The following is a 22902-nucleotide window of genomic DNA, read 5'->3' on the forward strand; positions in this document are numbered from 1 at the left end:
GTTGCTGAGCTCACCAGTGCGTTCTTTCTTTTTAAGAATGTACCAAACAGTTGATTTGGCCACACCTAATGTTTTTGCTATCTCTCTGATAGGTTTGTTTTGATTTTACAGCCTAACGATGGCTTGCTTCACTGATGGTGACAGCTCTTTGGACTTCATATTGAGAGTTGACAGCAACAGATTCCAAACACAAATACCATACTTGAAATGAACTCTAGACCTTTTATCTGCTCCTTGTCAATGAAATAACGAACTCCCATGAAGGAATAACATACACCTGGCCATGGAACAGCTGAGCAGCCAATTGTCCAATTACTTTTGGTCCCTTAAAAAGGGGGGGGCCACATATCAAATGTGTTGTAATTCCTACACCGTTCACCTGATTTGGATGTAAATACCCTGAAATTAAAGCTGAAAGTCTGCACTTAAAGCATATCTTGATTGTTTCATTTCAAATCCATTGTGGTGGTATACAGAGCCAAAATGATGAAAATTGTGTCAATGTCCAAATATTTATGGACCTAACTGTACAACTTCGGGAGCATATGGGACCAAAATAGATTTCAAGCCCTGCCTTTGTAATCTCCTATTTGATGGTTTATAGATTGTTGGAGGATGTAGGAACAGTTTTGAAGGTGATGGAAAATGTGTGTGAATGTCTGTGTGTGCCTGTGTGCATGCATCTTTGTGTTCACGGGTGTATGCATGGGTGTGTGATTTTATATCCTAGACGTGGATGAGTGCCTGGACCCCATCAACTGTGTGAACGGCCTATGTGTTAACACCCCGGGCTCCTACGAGTGTAACTGCCCTCCAGACTTTGAATTGAACCCCACTGGGGTAGGCTGTGTAGGTAAGTGTGAGGACATCACATCACAAGAAAAATATCCTTCATATCACTTCATGCATGTGTAATAAATTCATAGTGCCATTTGTCAAACCCTTATGGAGTTTTACTTTCATCAAATAGAGAAGATATTTTAAACTTGAACTTGAAATAATCTACAGTTTAGTGTCCCAACAAAAGTTATTTGGGTGTCAATCTTTTCATCAACATCATTGGAACTCTTTGTAAGTAGCAAAACTGTAATGGGATAGCAATAAACGAGTCCTTTGTCAATTTCGATTTTCATGTGATCCCTCCCCCTCTTAGACACCCGCGTGGGTAACTGCTTCCTTGAGCATGGCTCCTGGGGCCAGGGCAAGCTCTCCTGCAGTGTGGAGGTGGGGGTCAGCGTCAGCCGCTCGTCCTGCTGCTGCTCCCTGGGACGTGCCTGGGGAAACCCCTGTGAACTCTGCCCTGCCGCCAACACCTGTAAGCTCCAACACATGCTTTGCTTACACCATAGATTCTTTCTTTCTTTTTTATTTCCCCCGTGTACAATTTTGACTCTTCTCTCTGTAGCGTTCAGGAGCAATTGCTCTTCAGTACACAATAAATCTCGCACTACATTGACTGAATCGTGGACCCTACTGTATGCCCTCCTGAATTCCATTTGGAAGGTACAGTTGAAGTGGTACTCCCTGCTGATTTGAACTGCTACATTGTCTTTCAGCAGACTACAATACGCTCTGTCCAGGAGGGGAGGGATTCCGACCCAACCCCATTACTATCATACTAGAAGGTAGCCATTTCCACCGTAAACACCTCAGTGCACTTTATTGTCCTTAAAAAATCTATACTGTAGTTTGAGTGATTTTTGGGGTTTGTTTGTTAAATAAGAAAATAACTAACTGGATATTTTTTGCTCAGTGCATCATACTGATGCTCATCTTTTATGTCTTCAACTCCCCAGATATAGATGAGTGCCAGGAGCTGCCGGGCCTGTGTCAGGGAGGGAACTGTGTCAACACCTTTGGCAGCTTCCAGTGTGACTGTCCCTCTGGATACTACCTCAACGCAGAGAGCCGCATCTGTAAAGGTGAAACAATGTTGACTTCACACACCTGTCTCTACCCAATATTAGTTTGTGCAGCCACGCTGTGGATTAGGAGATTGTTTATAATTTTTTTTGTGAGAGATTCTTTTTCTCAGAAATATTATCTATGTGGCTTGGCTGCTTTCAGTATAAATGAGACCTTAATAAAATCTAAAATCTTAAAAATAATTTGAAATATCACAACGAGACGGATGTCATTGTAAATGAAAACGGCAATCTGCCTTCTTTTCCCTTCTCATGGCTATAGCGATTTCTTCTCATATGCCCCATTTGCAGACATAGATGAGTGTGTGGTGAATCCTGGGATATGCGGTCCGGGCACCTGCTATAACACCCTGGGGAACTACACTTGTGTTTGCCCTCAGGAGTACATACAGGTCAATGGGGGCAACAATTGTATGGGTGAGTTGCAACCTTTAGGCCCATGAGTCTCCTGTCTAAGTAATACAAATCCAATCTCACCCCTTAAATACTCAGTTCAGTTTACTGCAGATGCAGCTCATTGTAGGTGTCATAAACTTGGATCAGTTGTCTTCGTATAGTTTACCAGGGCTCGACAATAACGATGGCCCGGGGCAAGTAAAAAGTAACGTCGGGACAGTTAAACTAGCAACTCACTGGCCCGATCGGGCCACTGCAAATTATTGATTGAAAAAAAAATTTGCATTGTAAAAGTTAACATCCTTCATATGTTTTGCTGTCTGCTAAATGCATAAATAACTTTGCAGCTCGTGGGGCGCACATTTGGCAAATCAAGGGTTGAGTAGTGAGTGACGAGTGGTTGTCAAATTGTAATTCTCTAATCTCGATACATTTTTTAACAACTGGCGCGAGACAATAAAGTGAAGATGGCAGCAAAGTAGAGCTACGAGCTCCAACGGAAGCAACTTTTTTAATGTAACGAAGATGCACTGTGTCGTCTGTCGTATGTTCCCGTCTAAAGCAGACAAAAGTTGATATTTTTACAGAGGCACCGACAATTTTCGAAAACAATACCTGACCAGCCATGCTAGCAGACAGCACCTGGTTTGCGTGACAGCTAAGCGGATGGTTGATAATCCATCTTCGAGGCCGTTGACCATGCTGCTCTAGGAATTTAACCCTTGTGTTATCTTCGGGTCATTCTGACCCATCAGTCATTGTGACCCACCGTCGTATTGCGACAACTTTACCGCATACAAAAACAAAGTGAATCATTTTCTTTTAATCGTTGGGCTGTCTCAGACCCCCCACATTGCGAAGGTTAAAAGAAAATAATTTTTATTTGTTTTTGTATTGGGTAAACACAACGATGGTTCGTTATGAACCTTTGGGTCATGTGACCCGAAGGCAGCACAAGGGTTAAATGCCCACCGTGTTATTGCACGACTTATAACAACGGCATATCACGTAATTAAGACGGGCCAGCCGTTCGCCTCGTTCCCCCTGTCTATTGAACTGCAGCAGAAGAATGGTGTCGACTTGGGTACTTAGTATCATACTGATAAAATGCTATGGAAGCTTTTAACGTTATATATTAGCATTGAGGGACCAGGGGCCTCATGTATAAAGGATTGCGCAGCTTTCATACCAGAAAATTACGTACGGCCAAAACTCGAAAAGTACCTACGCACAGAAATATTCACATGTATAAAACCGGTCGTACGCCAGGTCCTGCGCACCTTTCCTTTATAAATCACAATCAACGTGAGATTGACCGCACGTGAACGAGCCACTGACCCCGCCTTGCCTCCTCCCATAAATGAATATGCAGATGGACTATAAATGCGCTCCTGAGGTCATTTCTTTCTCTGAATTACCGTATTTCTTCGAATATACACCGCCCTCGAATAAACGGCTCAACAAAAATGAACGTTATTTAATAAACGCTGCGGCCTTTTTTCGAAGAAATACGGTGACCGTGAGCTCAAGGTTCTGACAACAGAGGTGGAAGCGAGAAAATGTGTCCTGTTTGTCGGCCTGTCATCAGGTATTAGGGACAAAAGAAAGTCGGCGGAGTGGAAAACTGTCACTATTTGCGCCCTTTCTTGTTTTTAACCTGTAGCACTTTGAGATTTAGCTAAATGTAAAGTGCATTACAAATAAAATCATTATTATTATTATAGGGCCATAAATGATGTGGGTTCAGAGAACCGGACCATGGCAGAAATTAAGAAGAAATGGTCCGATGTAAAACTTTAAATGAAGAAACGAGTGGTGGCGCATCGTAACAGCATGGCAGCTATAGGGTTAGCGTGACATGCATTTCCTCAGTGATTTTGCCGTTCGTTTGACACCCTCAAGTTTAACATGTTATTAAGTGGTGGCGGATTAAACAGAAGGATATAGCATTTCCCGTTTTGGGTTTTGGCATTTTGATGTGATCATCCACATTAATGATCAAACTTTTATTTTTATGTTTTTTGAATAGTCAACGTCATAAACGTAGTAGTGGAAACTTTATTTTGTAATGTTTGGTGAGTTTCGGCACTTTTCAGTTAGAATTCGCCACGTTACAGAGCCAGACAAGACTTTGCGGACGGTCCGCACATTTTCACGTCTGCTCAAAAGTTTCCGTGATGGCCCCCACATTCTCACGTCAAGTAAATCTTTATACATCACAAAGTGTGCGTGAAAACCAGCGTACGCAAGCTTTTTGTGCGTACGCAACGTTTATACATGAGGCCCCAGAGGTTTCAGTTTCAGCCAGACAGAGTTGTGCAGAGATGGCTGTCAGCAGGGAAGAGAGCACGTCATGTTTGAGGTTAAAAGTCAATTGTTTTGCTGACTATTACCTTTAAATTTTTTATCACTAGAAATGTGATTTCATTGTGGTTCTTTTTATATCCAGGATGTGTTTAATAAATTGTTAAACATGTTAACAGAATAACACAATTTATAAGTCTTTGGTTTTGTTGTAACAATGATAAATTACAACTTTTGGAGGGGGGGGCCAGTAAAAACTGTCTTGGGGCTAGTAAGTTTCAAACCCACTGGCCCGATGGGGCCAGTGCCATTTTTTTTTAATGTTGAGCCCTGGTTTACTGTTTAAACTCTTAAATAAGTGTAACAACTTAGTTATATAATGCACCCCTGAATTAGTTGGCTTTTAATTTTCAATTCTTCCCTGCTAGATATGAGGAAGAGTCTATGCTACAGGAACTACAATGGTACCGCCTGTGAGAATGAGCTGGCCTTCAACCTCACCCAAAAGATCTGTTGCTGTGCCTACAATGTAGGCAAGGCCTGGAACAAGCCCTGCAAGGCCTGCCCCAAGCCTGGAACAGGTCAGAATCAGGAATACACATTGTACTCTCACATACACACGTAAACAGCACACACATTCAGTCACACATACCCTTGTGTAGCCGAGTTTAATTTGTTCATTTAAACTCACTCAAGTAAAAATACCATCCACCTACGACATTGAATTGCAAAACCTTTCAGTGCTGTAGCTGGCAAAAGTGATGTTTATGAGAGGTGGTCAGTCTTGATCCTGAGATCAAATCCAAGATTCATAAATACCAATTACTTTCAGATGGCTATAGGAGTCTTTGTGGCAATATCATCCCAGGATTCAAGCTTGACATTGAAACGGGGAAAGCAGTCGGTAAGACCCAGATCTTTCCTACTTTAAACCTCACATAATATTCCCTATATAATCCCTATCTACTGTGCTGTTCTATCTACTGTGCTGTCAAACATGGTTTGTGTGTTTCAGACATTGATGAATGTCGAGAGATCCCTGGTATCTGTGCTAATGGGGTGTGCATCAACCAGATAGGGAGCTTCCGCTGTGAGTGTCCCACAGGCTTCAGCTACAATGACCTGCTGCTTATTTGCGAAGGTAATGTTGAGGAAACACCACAGCAACGTTCAGATAGATTACATCTATCACACTACAAAAGAATAAAGCAAAAAAAAAAATTATACTGTGTGTGAGCACTCTTGCAGAGAGATCACTGTACTGTACATGAAAGTATGGAGACTGTAGACTGAAGAAAAGCTGTGCAGTCTAAAGTCAAGACTGATATCTAATTTCATTGTATGGCTCCAAAAAAAGACAATTGCCCCCTTTCTAAATATTAGCCCTGTGTCGCTATCGCTCCATCCCAGTCGCCGTACACTATCAATCTATGTAAGCCAGTACCGTCGGCCTGGTAACGAAATACGTTTTTTTTTTGTCTTATGTCCCATCCAATATCATGGAGGGGGCAGGACTTAAGACCTATTGCTGCAGCCAGCCACCAGGAGGCAATCAAGATGTTTTGGCTTCACTTTTGGGGAGCTGTTATGCTGTCCATTCTTTATACAGTATATGGTGGTGATCCCCAAGGAGAGGGCTTTGGTCAGCACACTCAGGTTCAGCTGGTGGTTAGTCTTGACCAAAAACAAACATTAAACCAGCCAATTATGGGTCTTTAGTGGAGTCATCGTTGGCTCCAAACCCCAGGCTGGAAGATTTGACTGGGGGGTCGGGAGAGAGGGCACAAGATTCAAAATGTGGTTACTGTTTATTAAGTCTGTCTGTCCCACTGTAGCATGAGCTTATTTACTTACAGAGCTTTGTAGTCAGAATCAGAACCATTATTTGATTTAGTTGTTCAGAAGTGATCGGATCGGATTTCGGCTATTGGATTGGATACAATCTTTAAAATGGGTTGTTCAGCAAAAAAAACAAACACTAAATCCTGTCTTGGTTTTGATCTGGATCAAACTTTCAATATGTGTTGTTCAAAACTTTTTAGTAGGACTGGGATACCTTTGATCTAAAAAATATAGATTATTCTGATCCACGCAGAAGGGTGGATTCATGGTGGCTTTCAGGAACAAAATGTAATAAAACTTGAAATTGGTCAAATAAAACTATATTTGTATTATGTAGTACATATACATTTATTTATATGAAAGAGCAGAAGTACAGATTGGTCTGGCAGAGGAACAAATCACTCTTTCCCAACTTCGGCAAACCAAAGCCATTCTTGAGATCTGCCTCCTTAAAAGGAGAGCTTGAAAAAGCTGGTCTCTCCACAACCGAAGACGAAATCTGAAAGCTCTTTAATGTTGTTCACTATTGGACATTAAGCCTTTTTCTGATTTTGAAACACATGTTTAAAATATTCACATTGTATTTCTGAAGAGTGTATATTTTTTATTTGTTTGTGGGTCAGATGATGGCTCTGACTGTTTGGATTCTTTTATTTAGCCTTTTTCTGTCTCTTTCGGACACTTAAACGTGACCCCATGCTGGCTATTGAACCTGTTCTTTACGTAGCCTACATTGTTATATGTAGTCCCATTTATTTATCCAACATGTATATCCTCAATCATTTGTAGGAATATTCAAGTGAGAAGAATGCCATATTTCTCAGACTCGTACTGTCACTGTTTGTGTAACTAAGTTTGCCTTTCTTTTCATGTCTGTCTGTCTGTTTGCCTCAAAGCCAGCTAGTTGATACCTAAAGTTTACATCTGTCTTCTTTTCTTTTTGGTGGCTATGATAACCTATTCATCATGTGTGTGTCGTGCGTGCTCCAGACATTGACGAGTGCAGCAGCGGTGAGAACCTGTGCCAGAGAAACGCTGACTGTATCAACAGTGCAGGGAGTTACCGCTGTGAATGCTCAGAGGGCTACAATCTGTCCCCCAATGGAGCCTGCATCGGTGAGACAACAAAGACACGTATATCTTATACGTCACACAATACGCACGAACAAACTACCAATGCATTTAGTTTCAATTTGTTGACACCTCAGTCTCTCAAGTCAACTCAAGAATTCTCCAGATGTCACACTAGAAATTGTAATCAGGTTCCATTAACGCATAATCAGAAAAACCAATGTTTTTTTTCAACATAATTACCCATTTACAGAAAGTATGATGACAGAAGCAACACTATTCAAATGCAATTGAATGTTAACAAACTGTCAAATATCAAGTTTATTCCATTTACATGAATTACACTCCAGTGCATTCACTTCCAGTGAAGTCACCCTTACCTAACAGTGAAAAACATCCCACTCCACTCCATCTGTGCTCGTACACATGTACTGTATAGCAAATTTTGCTTCCATGCATCTGTCCCAGTATGACCTGGAATCCAGCTGCAAGGGAGTAGACAGGCCTGGAGGGTCCATGTGCCCTGTCGACATGCTGCTGGCCAACTGTGTGTTTACTCTGCGTCTCAACTCAGTGTGGTCTTTGGCAGGAATCGTCCCAGCCCTGTTAAAGGACTGGCTTACGCGAAGCTGAAGCTAATCATCAAAGTGTAGCCCCGTAGTATTAATCACACTTCTCTGTTTTTCCCCTTTTCCATTACTGTTACATTACTGTTACATTTACATTTAGTCATTTAGCAGACGCTCTTATCCAGAGCGACTTACAGTAAGTACAGGGACATTCCCCCCCGAGGCAAGTAGGGTGAAGTGCCTTGCCCAAGGACACAACGTCATTTGGCACGGCCGGGAATCGAACTGGCAACCTTCAGATTACTAGCCCGACACCCTCACCGCTCAGCCACCCTGACTCCCTCACTGTTCTATCCTTTCATTTTTTGTATTACTTATCTTCGCTCTTTATCCATAGACCGTAATGAGTGTCTGGAGATCCCCAATGTCTGCAGTCATGGAGAATGTGTGGACATCAGAGGAGGATACCGGTGTGTGTGTCACAAAGGCTTCAAGGTCACATCCAACCGCAAAATGTGCATGGGTAAGAACTTGAGAAACATGGGAAAACACATACTCTCTCACTTTTTTTTCCTCTTTCTCTCTGTCTTCTCTTTCTCTGTCTCTCTCTCTCTCACACACACACACATTCATTCTGCACTGATTCCTAACCTAGCTTGACAAACACATTTTTGAGGACACCTTTACTTTACAAGCATGTTTTGTGATGTCTCGTTTCACCTCTCTCTACAGATATTGACGAGTGTGAGCGCCAGCCATGTGGGAATGGGACCTGTAAAAACACAGTGGGATCGTACAACTGTCTCTGCCACCCTGGCTTTGAGCTTACCCACAACAATGACTGCATGGGTGAGTTTTTTGTATCTCTATCCTGCTCAACACCGAGACAACATACAAATAATGTTACTAAGACAATTACCATCCTTATTTTAATCAGTCCATGTACTTGGGATTCTGTTATGTTAATGTACGTTTTTAGTTCAACTACTACACTAAAACAGGTGCAATCTGCATTGGCTTGTCTTCTCACTGAATTGATTGGGCCATCTCAGTGTGACCTGTATTGCGCTGTGTTTGGTAGACGTGGATGAGTGCACAACGTCGTATGGCCAGATATGCAGGAACGGCCAGTGTCTCAACAGTGTGGGCTCCTTCCTGTGTCTGTGTGATGAGGGCTACGAGTTCACCCCTGATGGCAGGAACTGTGTCGGTAAGGAAAAGGGCACTAGTCACAGTTGTTAAACATTTTACAAAACGGCTTTGAGCAGCAATATATTTCTTTAACTTAACGTTCAACCAAAAACATAAGATTTAGTCGAGACTGTGAGAAATGGATGTTTTGCCAGTTTAACTTTCAGCCATTTTGTACGTTGGTGTCTTTTCTCCTCTGTCTCCAGATGTCAACGAGTGTTTTTTGTTTCCCGGAACCTGTTCTCCTGGTACCTGCCAGAACCTGGACGGTTCCTTTCGCTGTCTCTGCCCGTCGGGTTACATTGTCCAGAGTGACGAGTGTATAGGTGGGTCACCTCTCCCTCTCTCATACCTTCACCTTCATAACATGTAGAAAAGTGGTTGTGTACAGTACTGTGAGAATGTCCTAAATCAGGGTGCTGCATGGTAATACAGTAAGAGTGAGAATGATTGGATGTGCGTCATGACAGTGATATATTTCCAACTGGCGCAGCGGCCCTCAGTGTCTCTTCCACATGAACCAGCATGGTTTGCAAACTTTGGACTGTTATTGAACAGGAATATTTCATCCCTTAAAGTGGCATCATTCATAGGACTTGGCACCAGCTCACACACAAAATGTTTGTTTTTGTGTCCATGGGTGTACAGTACGTGTGTCATGTATCCAACAGAGTTCTCACATTGGCTAGGATAATGATGTAATGCTCTTGTTCCAGCAGCCTTCTTTCTCTGTTGACATTTACCCGAGTTCAGTGCTAGGTTTTCCTTTAATACATCTTGTCATCCTCCAAGTAGTCTAAAGGGGATAGCATCATGTAAAGGGTATTTATTATCAAGAACTCATTGGGGTGGAAGTCATAGTAATCAATTTTGTGACTGTAATGAAAGCTCTGCCCTATTGTGAAAGCCTTGTTGACCCCCCCCCCCACACACACACACACACACACACTGTTTGTACTTTACAGATGTGAACGAGTGTGATGAAGACCCCAACATCTGTCTGTTTGGATCCTGCATCAACATACCCGGGAATTTCGAGTGTGTGTGCCGGCCTGGCTTTGTGCTGTCAGAGAATAGACGGAGGTGTTATGGTATGAGTGCAGCACATTGACAGTGATGGCAAGGAGCGAGCTTGAACATAAGAAGATTTATTTAACCCCAAAAATGTTCACTCCTTATAGAGGCAGATGTGCTGGTGAAACTAGTTTTGTTTTTGCCAGAGAAAAAGTACCTATTTGTTCAAGTGACATTTTCCTCAGTTTGGGTTGGTTTCTCAGTCTTACAGGAACCCTACATTTTCACCCCAAAGTTATACCATTAATTTTGTAATTGTTTGATTGATTTACATTTATGTCTCCTCTATCCCAGTCAGTTCCACATTACTAATTACTAGCGCTATAGAAGATTTCTCTCTCACACACATGCTCTCTCTTTATATCTTACACACACTCTCACTTTCTCTGACTCTGTCCTCTCCCCAGACACTCGCGAGAGCTACTGCTTCACTCGCTTTGAGACTGGCAAGTGCTCCTTACCCCAGGCCTTCAACACAACCAAGGCCAAGTGCTGCTGTAGCACCATGCCCAAGGAGGGCTGGGGGGATCCCTGTGAACTCTGCCCCAAGGAGCAAGATGGTACCCCTCTCTATACCTTACAGGTGTCACTATTGTGGCACCTCGTCAGTATTGCTTCCACCCTAACTTGATGATAGTTGTTAGCTCGTCTTACTCAGGTGACCCCCATTGATTGAACACTGCTTTAGCCAGCTATACAACAAAAAATGGGAGTTTGCTGTGGCCGGTTTGTGAACTGTATACCAAGTTTAACCAATTCATCTTGCTCATCTATAACCAGGTTTCAGAAATATGACACATCTTTTTTTGCTCCCTCTCTTGTCATAGTTGCTTTCCAAAACCTGTGCCCATACGGACATGGTATAATTCCTGGAATTGGAGACACACGTATCGGTAATGCTGATGTGTTTATTTAATACTGTTGTACATAATTTATTGTGGACGATAATTTGAAATTGTTACAATGCTTGAATGTTAGACTGGGTTCTTTATTGAGAGTACAACTTGAACATTGGCTATTGGCTTTGTATGGTGTGATAGATGTATATCTAACTATTAAAGGCAGGTTCGGTAACGTTGTGAGATGCACTTTTTGTCATATTTGTTGAATAAATCGCATCCTGATAGCAACAAATACATTTAAAGGTTTGACAATAAAATTTTATAGATCCGATATCTGGGGGCGTGCAGGACTATAATAAACATGACAAATCATTCCAACCAAATTCAGAACAAACTTAATGATTGGATGACATTTGGACCGAATGCAATGATTGGACGGCCTACTTGTCTGTCTGTCTACCCACCTCCTGGAAGTAGTGGCTTTGAAGGGAGGGAGTGGGATATTTTGGTTTGAATCCTTTTGAACTTTAGCCAAAATTGCTAGGTTCGCAAAACCTTACCGACCCTGCCAGAGATACACACAGTGTCTTCTTTAAGTGAACCTTTTATGCTTACGTTTTTGCTCTTAATTTTGGTTGTTTGTCGTGTATTTATATAATTTCTGATCATTTAAATACTTTTGATCTATTTGTATTTGAATGTAATGCACGTTGACTGTCTGAAAGGGCTGGTCAGATAAAGTTATTAATATCACTCATGCCCATGCACTGAAACCCAGATCTGAATGAGTGCCTAGAGAACCCAGGCATCTGTCACAATGGACACTGTATCAACACAGACGGCTCTTTCCGCTGTGAATGCCCCATGGGGTATGCACTCAACTACACTGGAATACATTGTGTCGGTAAGGGTGCGCACACACAGACACACACAAACATTCAATACATACTACATCCTCTTTAAAGTAGATGTACTGAACATACAGTACAGTATCCATGACAAATAATCCTTATCTAGCCAGATGAACTGTCAAGAATGAATGTTATTTTACACAATACTGCTATAATGGACATCTGAAATTTTGGTAAAATGTTTCCTCAGACATTGATGAGTGTACCGTGGGGAACCCCTGTGGGAACGGCACATGCACTAACGTGATAGGTGGGTTCGAGTGTAACTGTGAGGAGGGCTTTGAGCCAGGCACCATGATGACCTGTGAAGGTGGGTGGCGCTTTGAACCCTATGTTACTGTATGTTATATCTAATTACACTTACATTTAGCAGACGCTCTTATCCAGAGCGACTTACAGTAAGTACAGGGACATTCCCCCCGAGACAAGTAGGGTGAAGTGCCTTGCTAAAGGACACAACGTCATTTTGCACGGCCGGGAATCGAACTGGCAACCTTCAGATTACTAGCCCGATTCCCTAACCGCTCATCCACCTGACTCCCCCATAATTACATTTAGTCATTTAGCAGACGCTCTTATCCAGAGCGTCCAGAATTAACAACATGAAACATAAAATGATAATCACCACTGATATGATGTGACTCCTTACAGTAAGAATATTTAGATTATGCGTGTGAGTTGTATAACTAGTGTGGACATCAGATTTAAAAATATCCTGAGTTTCTATAGTACATTTGTGTTTATGTATGTGTGTTGTCCCCTCCTCAGATGTAAATGAGTGCACTCAAAACCAGCTCCTCTGTGCGTTCCGCTGCATCAACACTTTCGGAGGCTACGAGTGCACCTGTCCGTCTGGTTATGCCCTGAGAGAGGACCAGAGAATGTGCCAGGGTGAGGAACACCAGCACACACAACCCTGATGTCTTCACCACACTCTCACTTGTAGTCAATGTTTGAAATCGGAAGGGTTTTATTCCAAAAATCATTTTTCAAATGTACAGCATGAATATTAGTAGCCTACTTTGTCTCTTTCAATAAATGTTGGTCAACTGACATCTCTGTGACGTAGCGCCGCTGTGAGTGGCAGCTGTCTCAGCAGTTCTTCGTTTTTCGTTCGTTTTTCTGCTGTTTTCTCGACTTTTTCTTGACTGTTTTTGTTCTGTTGTGGTGGGTTTGTGTTGGGATGGTGTGCTGATCTACCTGCATGAATGTTTTTTTTCGTGGTCTCGCTTGGCCGTTTTTTTGGGGCCAGCCGGAGCAGCGCACACTGCCGGCATTATTTGATTTGTTTGGATGACTGAGTTGGTTGCCATGGTGTGGCGAGGGACTGCTAATCTGCGGAGCTTCGAGAGCCGATCCGCGGGTGCAGAGCTGGAGCAAAGCGGAAGGGATACACTAAGGCTGGACAGACTGGTCAGGAAGGCGGTGACTGTTGTGAAGATACAGATGTGGGGCAAGCTCTTGGCCATCGTGGGCGGTGTCGGTCATCCCCTCCACCGTGTCCTGGCAGGACAGTCCAGCAGTCTCCGTAGCGGGCAGCTCAGCACCCTACGTTCTACGTTTTATCTTATCTACTCTGTACATGGCCTTGTTGTGTTGTGTTGTCTGTTCGTATTGTATTGTGTTGTCTGTACATATTGTCTGTGGTTGTTGTTGGTATGAGAGCTGTGAGAGATACCTGAATTTCCCCATGGGATTAATAAAGTATCTATCTATCTATCTTTCAACAACTTGACAATAAAGGCGTACTGCATTTTAAGGAATGTTAATAAGGTAATGGTAACACAAAAATAAAGAATTTTCTAGCATTTACAAATCATTGGATTTTTTGGGGGAATACGGCCCAGTTTAATAGTTCAATTCTAGCTCTTCTGTCTCCCCACAGATTTGGATGAGTGTTCAGAGGGACTCCACGACTGTGACTCTCGGGGGATGACCTGTAAGAACCTTATCGGCACCTTTATGTGTGTGTGTCCACCTGGTATGGTGCGCAACCGTGACGACGAAGTCTGCCAGGGTGAGGATCACCAGAGGGAATATTGTACTTGGGCAAAAGATTGTTGTTATAGTATGCAATGTATGCTATATTGTCATAGTTGTATAGGGGTGCCAACCGTCCTGTAAAATACGGAATTGTCCAGTAAAATACGGAATCGTCCCATAATGGGAAGACTTTGTTCAGTAATTTTTGAGAATCAAATAAGTGAAAATCTATAGGACAGAAACATCCCTTGTTAGAAACGTTCAGTATTTCCGTTTTAGGATGTTGGCAACCCTTGTTATATAGAATATTACACTTTTTACAATGAAAACATTTTCTTGTGTCTCCTTTGTCTCTACTTTGATGGGTCTTTCTCCTGCCTTTACCGACATTGCTACTCATCGCTCAGATTCAACTTTTACTATTAGACCAAGTGCCTCTTCAATTGTCACTTTTTTCTCCTCAGATGAAAACGAGTGTCGTTCCAAGCCGGGCATCTGTGAGAACGGCCGCTGTGTTAACATCATAGGCAGCTATGTGTGTGAGTGTGGGGAGGGCTACCAGACAGATTCCACACGGACACAGTGTCTAGGTAAGAGTCATGTCACCCATAGCTTCTGTCTTTTATTTCACTTGTGAGCCTACATTGTACACCATTTTGAAATCCTTCTTCATTTAACAAAACAACATCAGTCGGTTGAGCTTAAAAACTGTCAGGATGAGAATTCAGTGAAAAATTCTGGTTGATGTATCATGAAGCATACGAGATATCTCATATCACGTATTAAAGCTGAGGTATGACTCACAACAAGGAAAGCAGAAGAATGCAGCGGGAACAAAAAAAGTACAGTATAACCCTCCTTTTCGCCCACCAGACTACAGGGAGGGCTTCTGCTTCACCGAGGTGCTCCAGACAATGTGCCAGATGTCCTCCAGCAGCCGCACCAAGTCCACCAAGTCCCAGTGCTGCTGCGACGGCGGCCGTGGCTGGGGCAACCAGTGCGAGCTCTGTCCCCTACCTGGCACTGCCCACTACAAAAAGCTCTGTCCCCACGGGCCAGGGTACGCCACTGATGGCACAGGTGAGGAGGAGGGGTCAGGGTCAAAGGAGTGTGGGGTCAACATTGCTGAGCCTTGTGGTGGTAATGACTTGAGACTTGCAAAATAAAGATTTAAACGTAAACATCTTTCTCTTTCTGGGTTCAGAAAAATAATGATTACTTTTGTACTTGACTTGGTGCCAAGTCCCTCATAGCAAATAATCTCTCATACCCAGACACATAAAACAAATGCAGACACCAGTTTCTGACTAGAATGCTGAATGGTCTGTTTCTATCCCTCTCTCTCTCTCACTACAGATATAGATGAGTGTAAGGTCATCCCTGATGCCTGTAAAAATGGCCGCTGCATCAACACAATGGGCTCCTACCGCTGCCACTGCCAACCTGGCTACGCATCAACCATCACTGGCACTGCCTGCGTTGGTGAGTAGGACACACATCTTTACCACCATAGCTCTGGAGACTAAATGTATGATTGATGATGAACTGAAAAAGTCATTCAGAGATGGTTGTACATGTAAAACTTACTTAAAAGCCAGGATAGGCAAGTTTTGCCAACCTAATCATTTTAGCTAGAGATTGAAAGGATTCAAACCAAAATATTCCACCCCCTCCCTTAAAAGCCACTCCTCCAAAACACATGTATGTGCTGCCTGACTACTGCTGGGAGGCAGACAGACAAGTAGCCTGTCCAATCATTGCATTCGTTCCGAATGCCGTCCAATCATCAGTGCCGGACCCACCTTAATGATTGGTCGTGTTTATTACAGTCCTGCAACTCCCACAGATATAGTATTGATTTCATTTTACAGTCAATTCTGTAGATTTATTGGTTGCTATCAGGATGTAAAGTTTATTTGAGCAAATGTGTCAAAAAAAGCTTCTCAACAACTTAACCTACCCTGCCTTTAATGTTTAGTTACCCCACAATGAAGGTAAAGTGCACACAGTGAATCAGAAGGCAGATATTCAAATGTACCTAAATGTGCAGACTCCTAACAGCCGCACCCTTTGCCATTCCCACTGCCTGTCCGTTATCTAAATGTTATATTGAATACCATTATTAATTTACATTTACATCCATGATATTATATGTTCCTTTTTTAATATGATCCTCCTCTCAGACCTTGATGAGTGTGCCATGTCCCCCAAGCCGTGCAACTTCATCTGTAAGAACACTGAGGGCAGCTACGCCTGCTCGTGTCCACGTGGATACCTGCTCCAGGAAGATGGCAGAACTTGCAAAGGTAAATAAAATACTACATATTCCGTGATGCGTCTGTGAGACCATCACTGGTCTCATTGTAAAGCTCTGAATCACCACTGTGAGTTATACTCTCGGGTAGGATGGCCTGCTTTGGCCACCCATAGGCTCTGTCATTGGTACACCTTCATTTATAAGGCAATCCTTGGTCTGCGCTTAAACTACCTGTGTGTTTTCATTATGCAGAAAAGATCTGGGCAACACTCCTTGCTTTCTCAGGACTTCTTTATGCTCGCTGTCCCAAGTGCCAGAACGGAAATGCAAAATGAACTCCGAGAACTGATACCACTTACTGCTTTTAAATCTAAAATGAAAGAAATGGAGGCAGGTTCCCAAAAATGTCAATGTTTTTAAATTAACCAGGTTATGTAACTGACTTTTTTTTTACTTGTGTCATTCTGTGTTCTTCTGTCTGTAACTATGTGTTCTTATGTTGCTGCCTGTCTTGGCCAGGTCTCCCTTGAAAAATAGATTTTTAATCTCAATGGGACCTTCCTGGTTCAATAAAGGTTAAATACAAAATAAAAAAATTGCTTTTAATCAGCACACATCAAGATGAAAATATTTGTATTGTGTCTAAAGGTCAAGCCCTTTTGTTTTCCATGACAGTGGACTAAGTGAATTAATTGTTCAGTGGTTAACACCTCAAAAACAAGCCCATGATTATTGCGAGAAGGCAAGACATTGCTCTTTGGTATGGCAGTGTTACATACCTTCCCCTATATGGAAGAAAATCGTTACCAAAATTCAAATGCAAATGCATTTCCAGAAATGCATTTGCATTTTAAGAATGTGGCTGCATTATTTGACTCATAAATGAAATTAGTAATCAATCATCCTATTTGCATTTTAATTTTCTTCTTCAAGAGTGCTCAATCTTTCACTTAATTAAAATTAAAAAGAAATAGACATTTGAGATTTAATTTTCAAAACATGCCCCAGCAAATAGATACCAAAATTCAATTTGAAATGTAAAATTTGAAAATTCAAATGCATTTCCAGAAATGCATTTTCATTTTAAGAACGTGGCTGCAAAATCTTGACCACAATTCAAATTCAAATGCATTTCCAGAAATGCATTTTCATTTTCAAGAACGTGGCTGCAAAATCGTGACCACAATTCAAATTCAAATGCATTTCCAGAAATGCATTTTCATTTTAAGAACGTGGCTGTAAAATCCTGACCACAATTCAAATTCAAATGCATTTGCAGAAATGCAAAATGAACGAAAAAGCATTCTGAGCGGCGCAGCAGAGTGACGTCGGTAGCCGCTCTTCTTCAGCTCCCTGCTGACCGAGCTACCCATCTTGTTCGGTTGTTGTGCCGGGAAATTGATTGAATTGCCGGGTCTTTAGAGGACGCATCACAGACTGAGCAACTTGATGTCAAACAATGAATAAAACAGTGGCAGAGCTACTATTAATGTGTACATCTGTGACGTATGAGTCTGCAGCCAAGCTCTCTATGACTTGTTCTACTCGGTCACGGGCATCAGACTCAGATATATTATTAGATTCTACCTGTTCAGCTAATTCTAACAGTGTTTGCACAATTTGAGGGAGCGCCATGGTCTGTGATGCGTCCTCTAAAGCAGCGGTCCCCAACCTTTTTTGCGCCACGGACCGCTTTCATGTAAGACATATTTTCACGGACCGGCAGAACGGACTGGGAGGAAAGATAGGCCCTGGACAGCTGCGCTGCTAATGCATGTACATTCTGGGTTTGATGTGATCCTAGTTAGTGACTTCCACACCTAATGCGAGCGTGCGGAGCGCGCAAGAAAATAATTTAGCTGATTTGAGCGAAAAATAGTTTTTTGAGTTTTATGTAAAATAAACAGCCGTTTTTTCAATTGACCCATCTTTAAGTTTCTTAGCCTGGTTTTCCATCGTTATATTGTTACTAGCTAGCTTTCGATGTGTCAGTCCCACTGTTGTGTGTGACTATAAGCTACGACAGTGACACCCGAAGTGCGTTCCTTATATCCAGTTCAGGCCTATTCCTAAATGTTGTTTGATTGCTGTCACGGCAGAAAATCCCGCTTGATGTTGGAAATGGAAGCAGGGTTTTCAGTGCTTTAGTGGCGATCTCAGGATAGCCTTCATCCAAAACACCGATAGAGTTGTTGTCTCAAACAGGCTTCATTGAGTGGTAACTATCACTTGTCATGTGTCAAGAGGAAGAGACGCGCATGATACCGTTCAATAAAGCCCACAAACTTGCTAAAAAATGAGTAAACACACGTCTTTGCAGAGCTTTTTTGAATGTGAAGTAGCGGGACGGGACTAAGGGAACAACGGACACATGGGATGTAAACGTAAATAATAATGTTTATTTTTACTAACGGCCTCAACAAGGATACAAAGGAACAGAGAGCGGTGCCAAATAAAAGAACAGAGTAAAACTGCCCTGACCTGCCTAACCATATGCCATTTCACTAACTAAACAAAGGTACAATGGGTGGCACTCGCTCCTTACAAAGTATTCTCTCCAAAAAAACTCACTCAACAAACAAACTGTAGTGGACAAACAGGGGGGTGTTCCATCAACGTCGATTAACCCTTGTGTTATCTTCGGGTCATTCTGACCCATCAGTCATTGTGACCCACTGTCGTATTGCGACAAATTTACCTCATACAAAAACAAAGTGAAGCATTTTCTTTTAACTGTCGGGCTGTCTCAGACCCCCCACATTGCAATGGTTAAAAGAAAATTATTTTTATTTGTTTTTGTATTGGGTGAAATTGGGTAAACACAACGATGGTTCGTTGTGAACCTTTGGGTCATGTGACCCGAAGGCAGCACGAGGGTTAAGGAAAAGCTAGACTTATCTCGCCAAGTCTCACTTACTTTAGCGAGAGTTCCGTTCCATTAAGGTGGCTTATTTTAGTTCTAGCTACGTAACCAAGGTAATTTATACTTCGGAACTAGCCTGATCCATGTCAGGCTAAAAGTCAAGCTAAACTAAAATGTGTTGCAAATAATTTCAAACAGGCGGAAACAGAATCTCAAAAGACAGTTCCGTCGAGTAAATTCCTGCGCGCAAACCACTTTAGTCCCGTGTTCGGAAACGTAAATTCAGACTTTTTGAAGTGCAGACATTAATGATTTAGCTACATGTTTACTTCATCTCCAAAAAATATATTAATTTAAATAAACAAGTTAAGAAATAATGTCACTTTTGTTTTCAAAAGCCATTGGTTAATTGACATAAAATAAGGACTTAGAAACTAAGCAGACCGTCTAGACGAGTTACAATCAATTATGGCGTATCCGTTCTTTGACAACCCTGTGGTGGATGAAGGTGCTCAGATTATACAAAGAGCGTTTATCCCACCAGCCCCAAGGGTCTTCAGAGACAGAAGTAATGGTTCCCTGACCAGTATCTGTGGAAGAAGTATAGGTACTGCCTGGTGCCCCCATGGTTGAAAGCGTTTCTAAAATGCCCAGAGTGGCAAAAATTAGACCAAGTGCCCTACTGTCTGCCATTCACATTGTGAAATATGCTTGAGTGCACAGGATGCCCCATGCAATAAATGACAGTGTGCCCTCTATAAATGTAAAAAGAGTTCCTTTATAGTATAGAAAATGTGATGCAGTACCCTATAAGGTGCCCTTACAATGGCCTAAATTGGACTGTTCCCATGCCCTTACTTCCAATGGAAAAAGGTGCTGTTATGAAGTGCCCTTTATGCTGCCCCTACATGACAGTGTCCCAAATGTTGCCCTTTCCAAAGAAGACGATTAGATTCTGTGCCCAACAGTCTCCCCTAATGTTCCCAGTAGGGCATGCTTTCCCAAAGTGAGGCTGTGACAACACTTGGCACAGCCACAGTCTGTCACTGTCCAAGCCCCCTCTGGATCTGTGGAGGCAGACTATGTTAATTGGAAATACTCGTAATATAATAATGATAGTCATGCTGAGCAATTTTAAATGACTGTTCTGCCAAACAAAGTGTGCAGTTTGGGTCACCTTCTGATCTAAAAAGTCAGTGCTGGATCTGTGCAATACTAGTCATTTCAGTGAATCCCCATTTAAGTCATGGTTATCTTTCCCTTTTATCTTAAAGCTCAGCATTTAGCCCATCAGTTAATAAATGTGTGTGGCAAAGTTATTTTGAAGTAATTTTTGATTTTGTTCAAGATGTGAAGACAAAAACATTATTAGCCCACATCAAGTGCAATTAACCATGGCCTTCTTCAGTGTTTTGAATTTTATCCTACAATTTTCAATTGCTGCCACGTTCTTTTTTGGGCTATTATTCTCAATCTCCTGTTGAGAATATCGACCATAGGCTAGCCTGTCAGAACGGTTTCAGACAGCTCATCAAATTACGCTAATTATCAGTAGGCCTAAATGCATATATATATATATATATATGTTAAGTAGATTTGGTAGGTCTACAATTTACGCATTTTAACGGTCGTAATGGTTTGACAAGTTGTCTCCCTTGTCATGTTAATTGCGGCAACATTGCCCTTTTTGGGGAGAAAAAAAACTCAAAAAATCAATTTACGCTGCTGAAACAACACACCTCTGCTGCTTTACGCTATACTTTTTGCGACATAACTCCTCTTTTCGACGATCGCCTGATCTGGGCTGCACAGTCTAAGCTTATTGAGGTCTAGCTTGAATTAGCGTTGCCTGTTAGTGGAACGGAACGTTAGTGGAACGGCTTGAGGCTTAAGTCTAAGTTGACGTTTACCCAAGTGAGACTTATTCGTGTTAGCGCGACTTGCGTTAGCGACGTTGATGGAACACCCCCCAGATCTCCTGTGCTGTTGGAGGGAGCGGCCTTTGTAGACAGAGGTGGGGTTGCTGATTGGTTGTCATGGTGAAGCCAGGTGAGTGGATAAGTGAGGGGACCGGCATGGACAAATCAGGATTCACAAAGCTGGATTCTACGAGGTCGAGTGAGAGAAAACAAAGACGGGGAGAAAACACACACAAAACACAAATACATACAAACCAGAACCAGAATGGAGAAGTCTAAGCATGGTTTGAAGTCAACTTTTGTTTATTGACTAACTGTAGTCAGGTGATGTGACAGCCAGAACTAGCAGTTTATCTCTCGTTTTATCTGCCAATATTAAGATGTGGTGAAAGCCTCTTATTATCATGCTTGAATGGAGAGGTTGAAGAACAATGAAACCTCAGTTGAATGACCAGGACTAGGGCATAGTGCCCTCTCTGTCCTTTGAAAGGGGTCAACATCATGGTACCTAATGGGTTTGTAATAAGGTGTGTAATTATAGGTTAGGATAACACAGTGCTTGTGTGTCTGTGTGTTGGTGTGTTCATGCATGTACTTACATACATGTACTGATTCAGGACCTGTGGCTTCTTTGATCTTCCACCCCCCCCTCCCCACCCCCCATGTTTGTTTCAGACCTGGACGAGTGCCAGACCAAGAGACACAACTGCCAGTTTCTATGTGTGAACACTGTGGGGGGCTTTACCTGCAAGTGTCCCCCAGGCTTCACCCAACACCACACAGCCTGCATTGGTGAGTCTGTCTACATAGATGAGTCTTCAGACAAAATTGAGTCTGTCAACTGTTGGCCTTGTCAAAGGGGGGGAACTGTCTTAAAAATGTGTAATTTTGACTAATTAAATTCCTTCAGCATATATAATTAAGGAATGCCTCTCATGTCCTCCAGTGACTTCTCATCTCTGTCTGTGTCTCTGTCTCTCTCTCACCTCCTTTCAGACAACAATGAGTGTGTGTCAGAGGCCTCTCTGTGTGGAGCTAAGGGCATATGTCAGAACTCTCCCGGTAGCTTTGCATGTGAGTGCCAGCATGGGTACTCTCTGGACAACACTGGTCTAAACTGTAAAGGTATGTCCCCACAGTGCCCATAATTATACCGATAACCATTAAAGTAACACATCTACTCATACTGTCATAAAATATTTTAAAATAATTTAGTTTTTAACAATAATTTCAGAAGATTTCCCCATAGTTTCAATGTATTATGAAAACAAACGAGTAAAATGGCATATGAATTACACATGACCTCCGAATATGCCTACATGCTACATATGCATTTCATACACTCAGCACTACCAGCAACAGGCTGCCTTGATTATGAAAATATGTTTGTTGATTTAGTTAGACATTTTGATGAAACTTTTCTCTAGTTTTACATAGATGCATGAGACTTGATCCAAATTTGACTGCACATTGGCTAATAGATTGTTTGGCATTGTTATGCCAGCTCATGTAGTCGTAGCCAAACCCTCGTACACACACAGGAATCTTAAGTGGTAAAGTCTAAACTTGCAAATCCTCTTTAAAAGGAGTGTGTTCAGTTGATTCCCTGGCCTTGAGCTGGCATTTACCTGGCTTGAGTTACTTAAAAGCAGTACACATTTTTTGACGTGTTTTGAATTGAGTTTTCTCTTATCTGACGGTGTTGTGTAATTCAAAATGATGCAAAGTCACTATGTCAATCTACAATAAATTGTA

At 42.1% G+C, this 22902-nt stretch overlaps 1 protein-coding gene across 1 annotated transcript in view; it reads left to right on the plus strand.

The window, feature by feature from the left end:
• LOC134039089 (fibrillin-2) overlaps positions 1-22902 on the plus strand; it is a 97704-nt gene that overhangs the window by 71036 nt on the left and 3766 nt on the right. Inside the window, exons 36-61 of the mRNA XM_062484838.1 lie at positions 731-853; positions 1154-1315; positions 1557-1625; positions 1797-1922; positions 2217-2342; positions 5054-5206; positions 5458-5529; positions 5641-5766; positions 7458-7583; positions 8505-8630; positions 8840-8956; positions 9189-9317; positions 9505-9624; positions 10264-10389; positions 10780-10932; positions 11200-11265; positions 11993-12118; positions 12316-12435; positions 12894-13016; positions 14011-14142; positions 14573-14698; positions 14982-15188; positions 15465-15590; positions 16292-16414; positions 21823-21939; positions 22144-22272. Of these exons, the coding sequence (XP_062340822.1) occupies positions 731-853; positions 1154-1315; positions 1557-1625; positions 1797-1922; positions 2217-2342; positions 5054-5206; positions 5458-5529; positions 5641-5766; positions 7458-7583; positions 8505-8630; positions 8840-8956; positions 9189-9317; positions 9505-9624; positions 10264-10389; positions 10780-10932; positions 11200-11265; positions 11993-12118; positions 12316-12435; positions 12894-13016; positions 14011-14142; positions 14573-14698; positions 14982-15188; positions 15465-15590; positions 16292-16414; positions 21823-21939; positions 22144-22272 (3249 nt within the window). The remainder of the gene's footprint in view (positions 1-730; positions 854-1153; positions 1316-1556; positions 1626-1796; positions 1923-2216; positions 2343-5053; positions 5207-5457; positions 5530-5640; positions 5767-7457; positions 7584-8504; positions 8631-8839; positions 8957-9188; positions 9318-9504; positions 9625-10263; positions 10390-10779; positions 10933-11199; positions 11266-11992; positions 12119-12315; positions 12436-12893; positions 13017-14010; positions 14143-14572; positions 14699-14981; positions 15189-15464; positions 15591-16291; positions 16415-21822; positions 21940-22143; positions 22273-22902) is intronic.

This window comes from Osmerus eperlanus, chromosome 18, assembly GCF_963692335.1.
Source record: "Osmerus eperlanus chromosome 18, fOsmEpe2.1, whole genome shotgun sequence".
In the NCBI taxonomy this organism is placed as follows: domain Eukaryota; kingdom Metazoa; phylum Chordata; class Actinopteri; order Osmeriformes; family Osmeridae; genus Osmerus; species Osmerus eperlanus.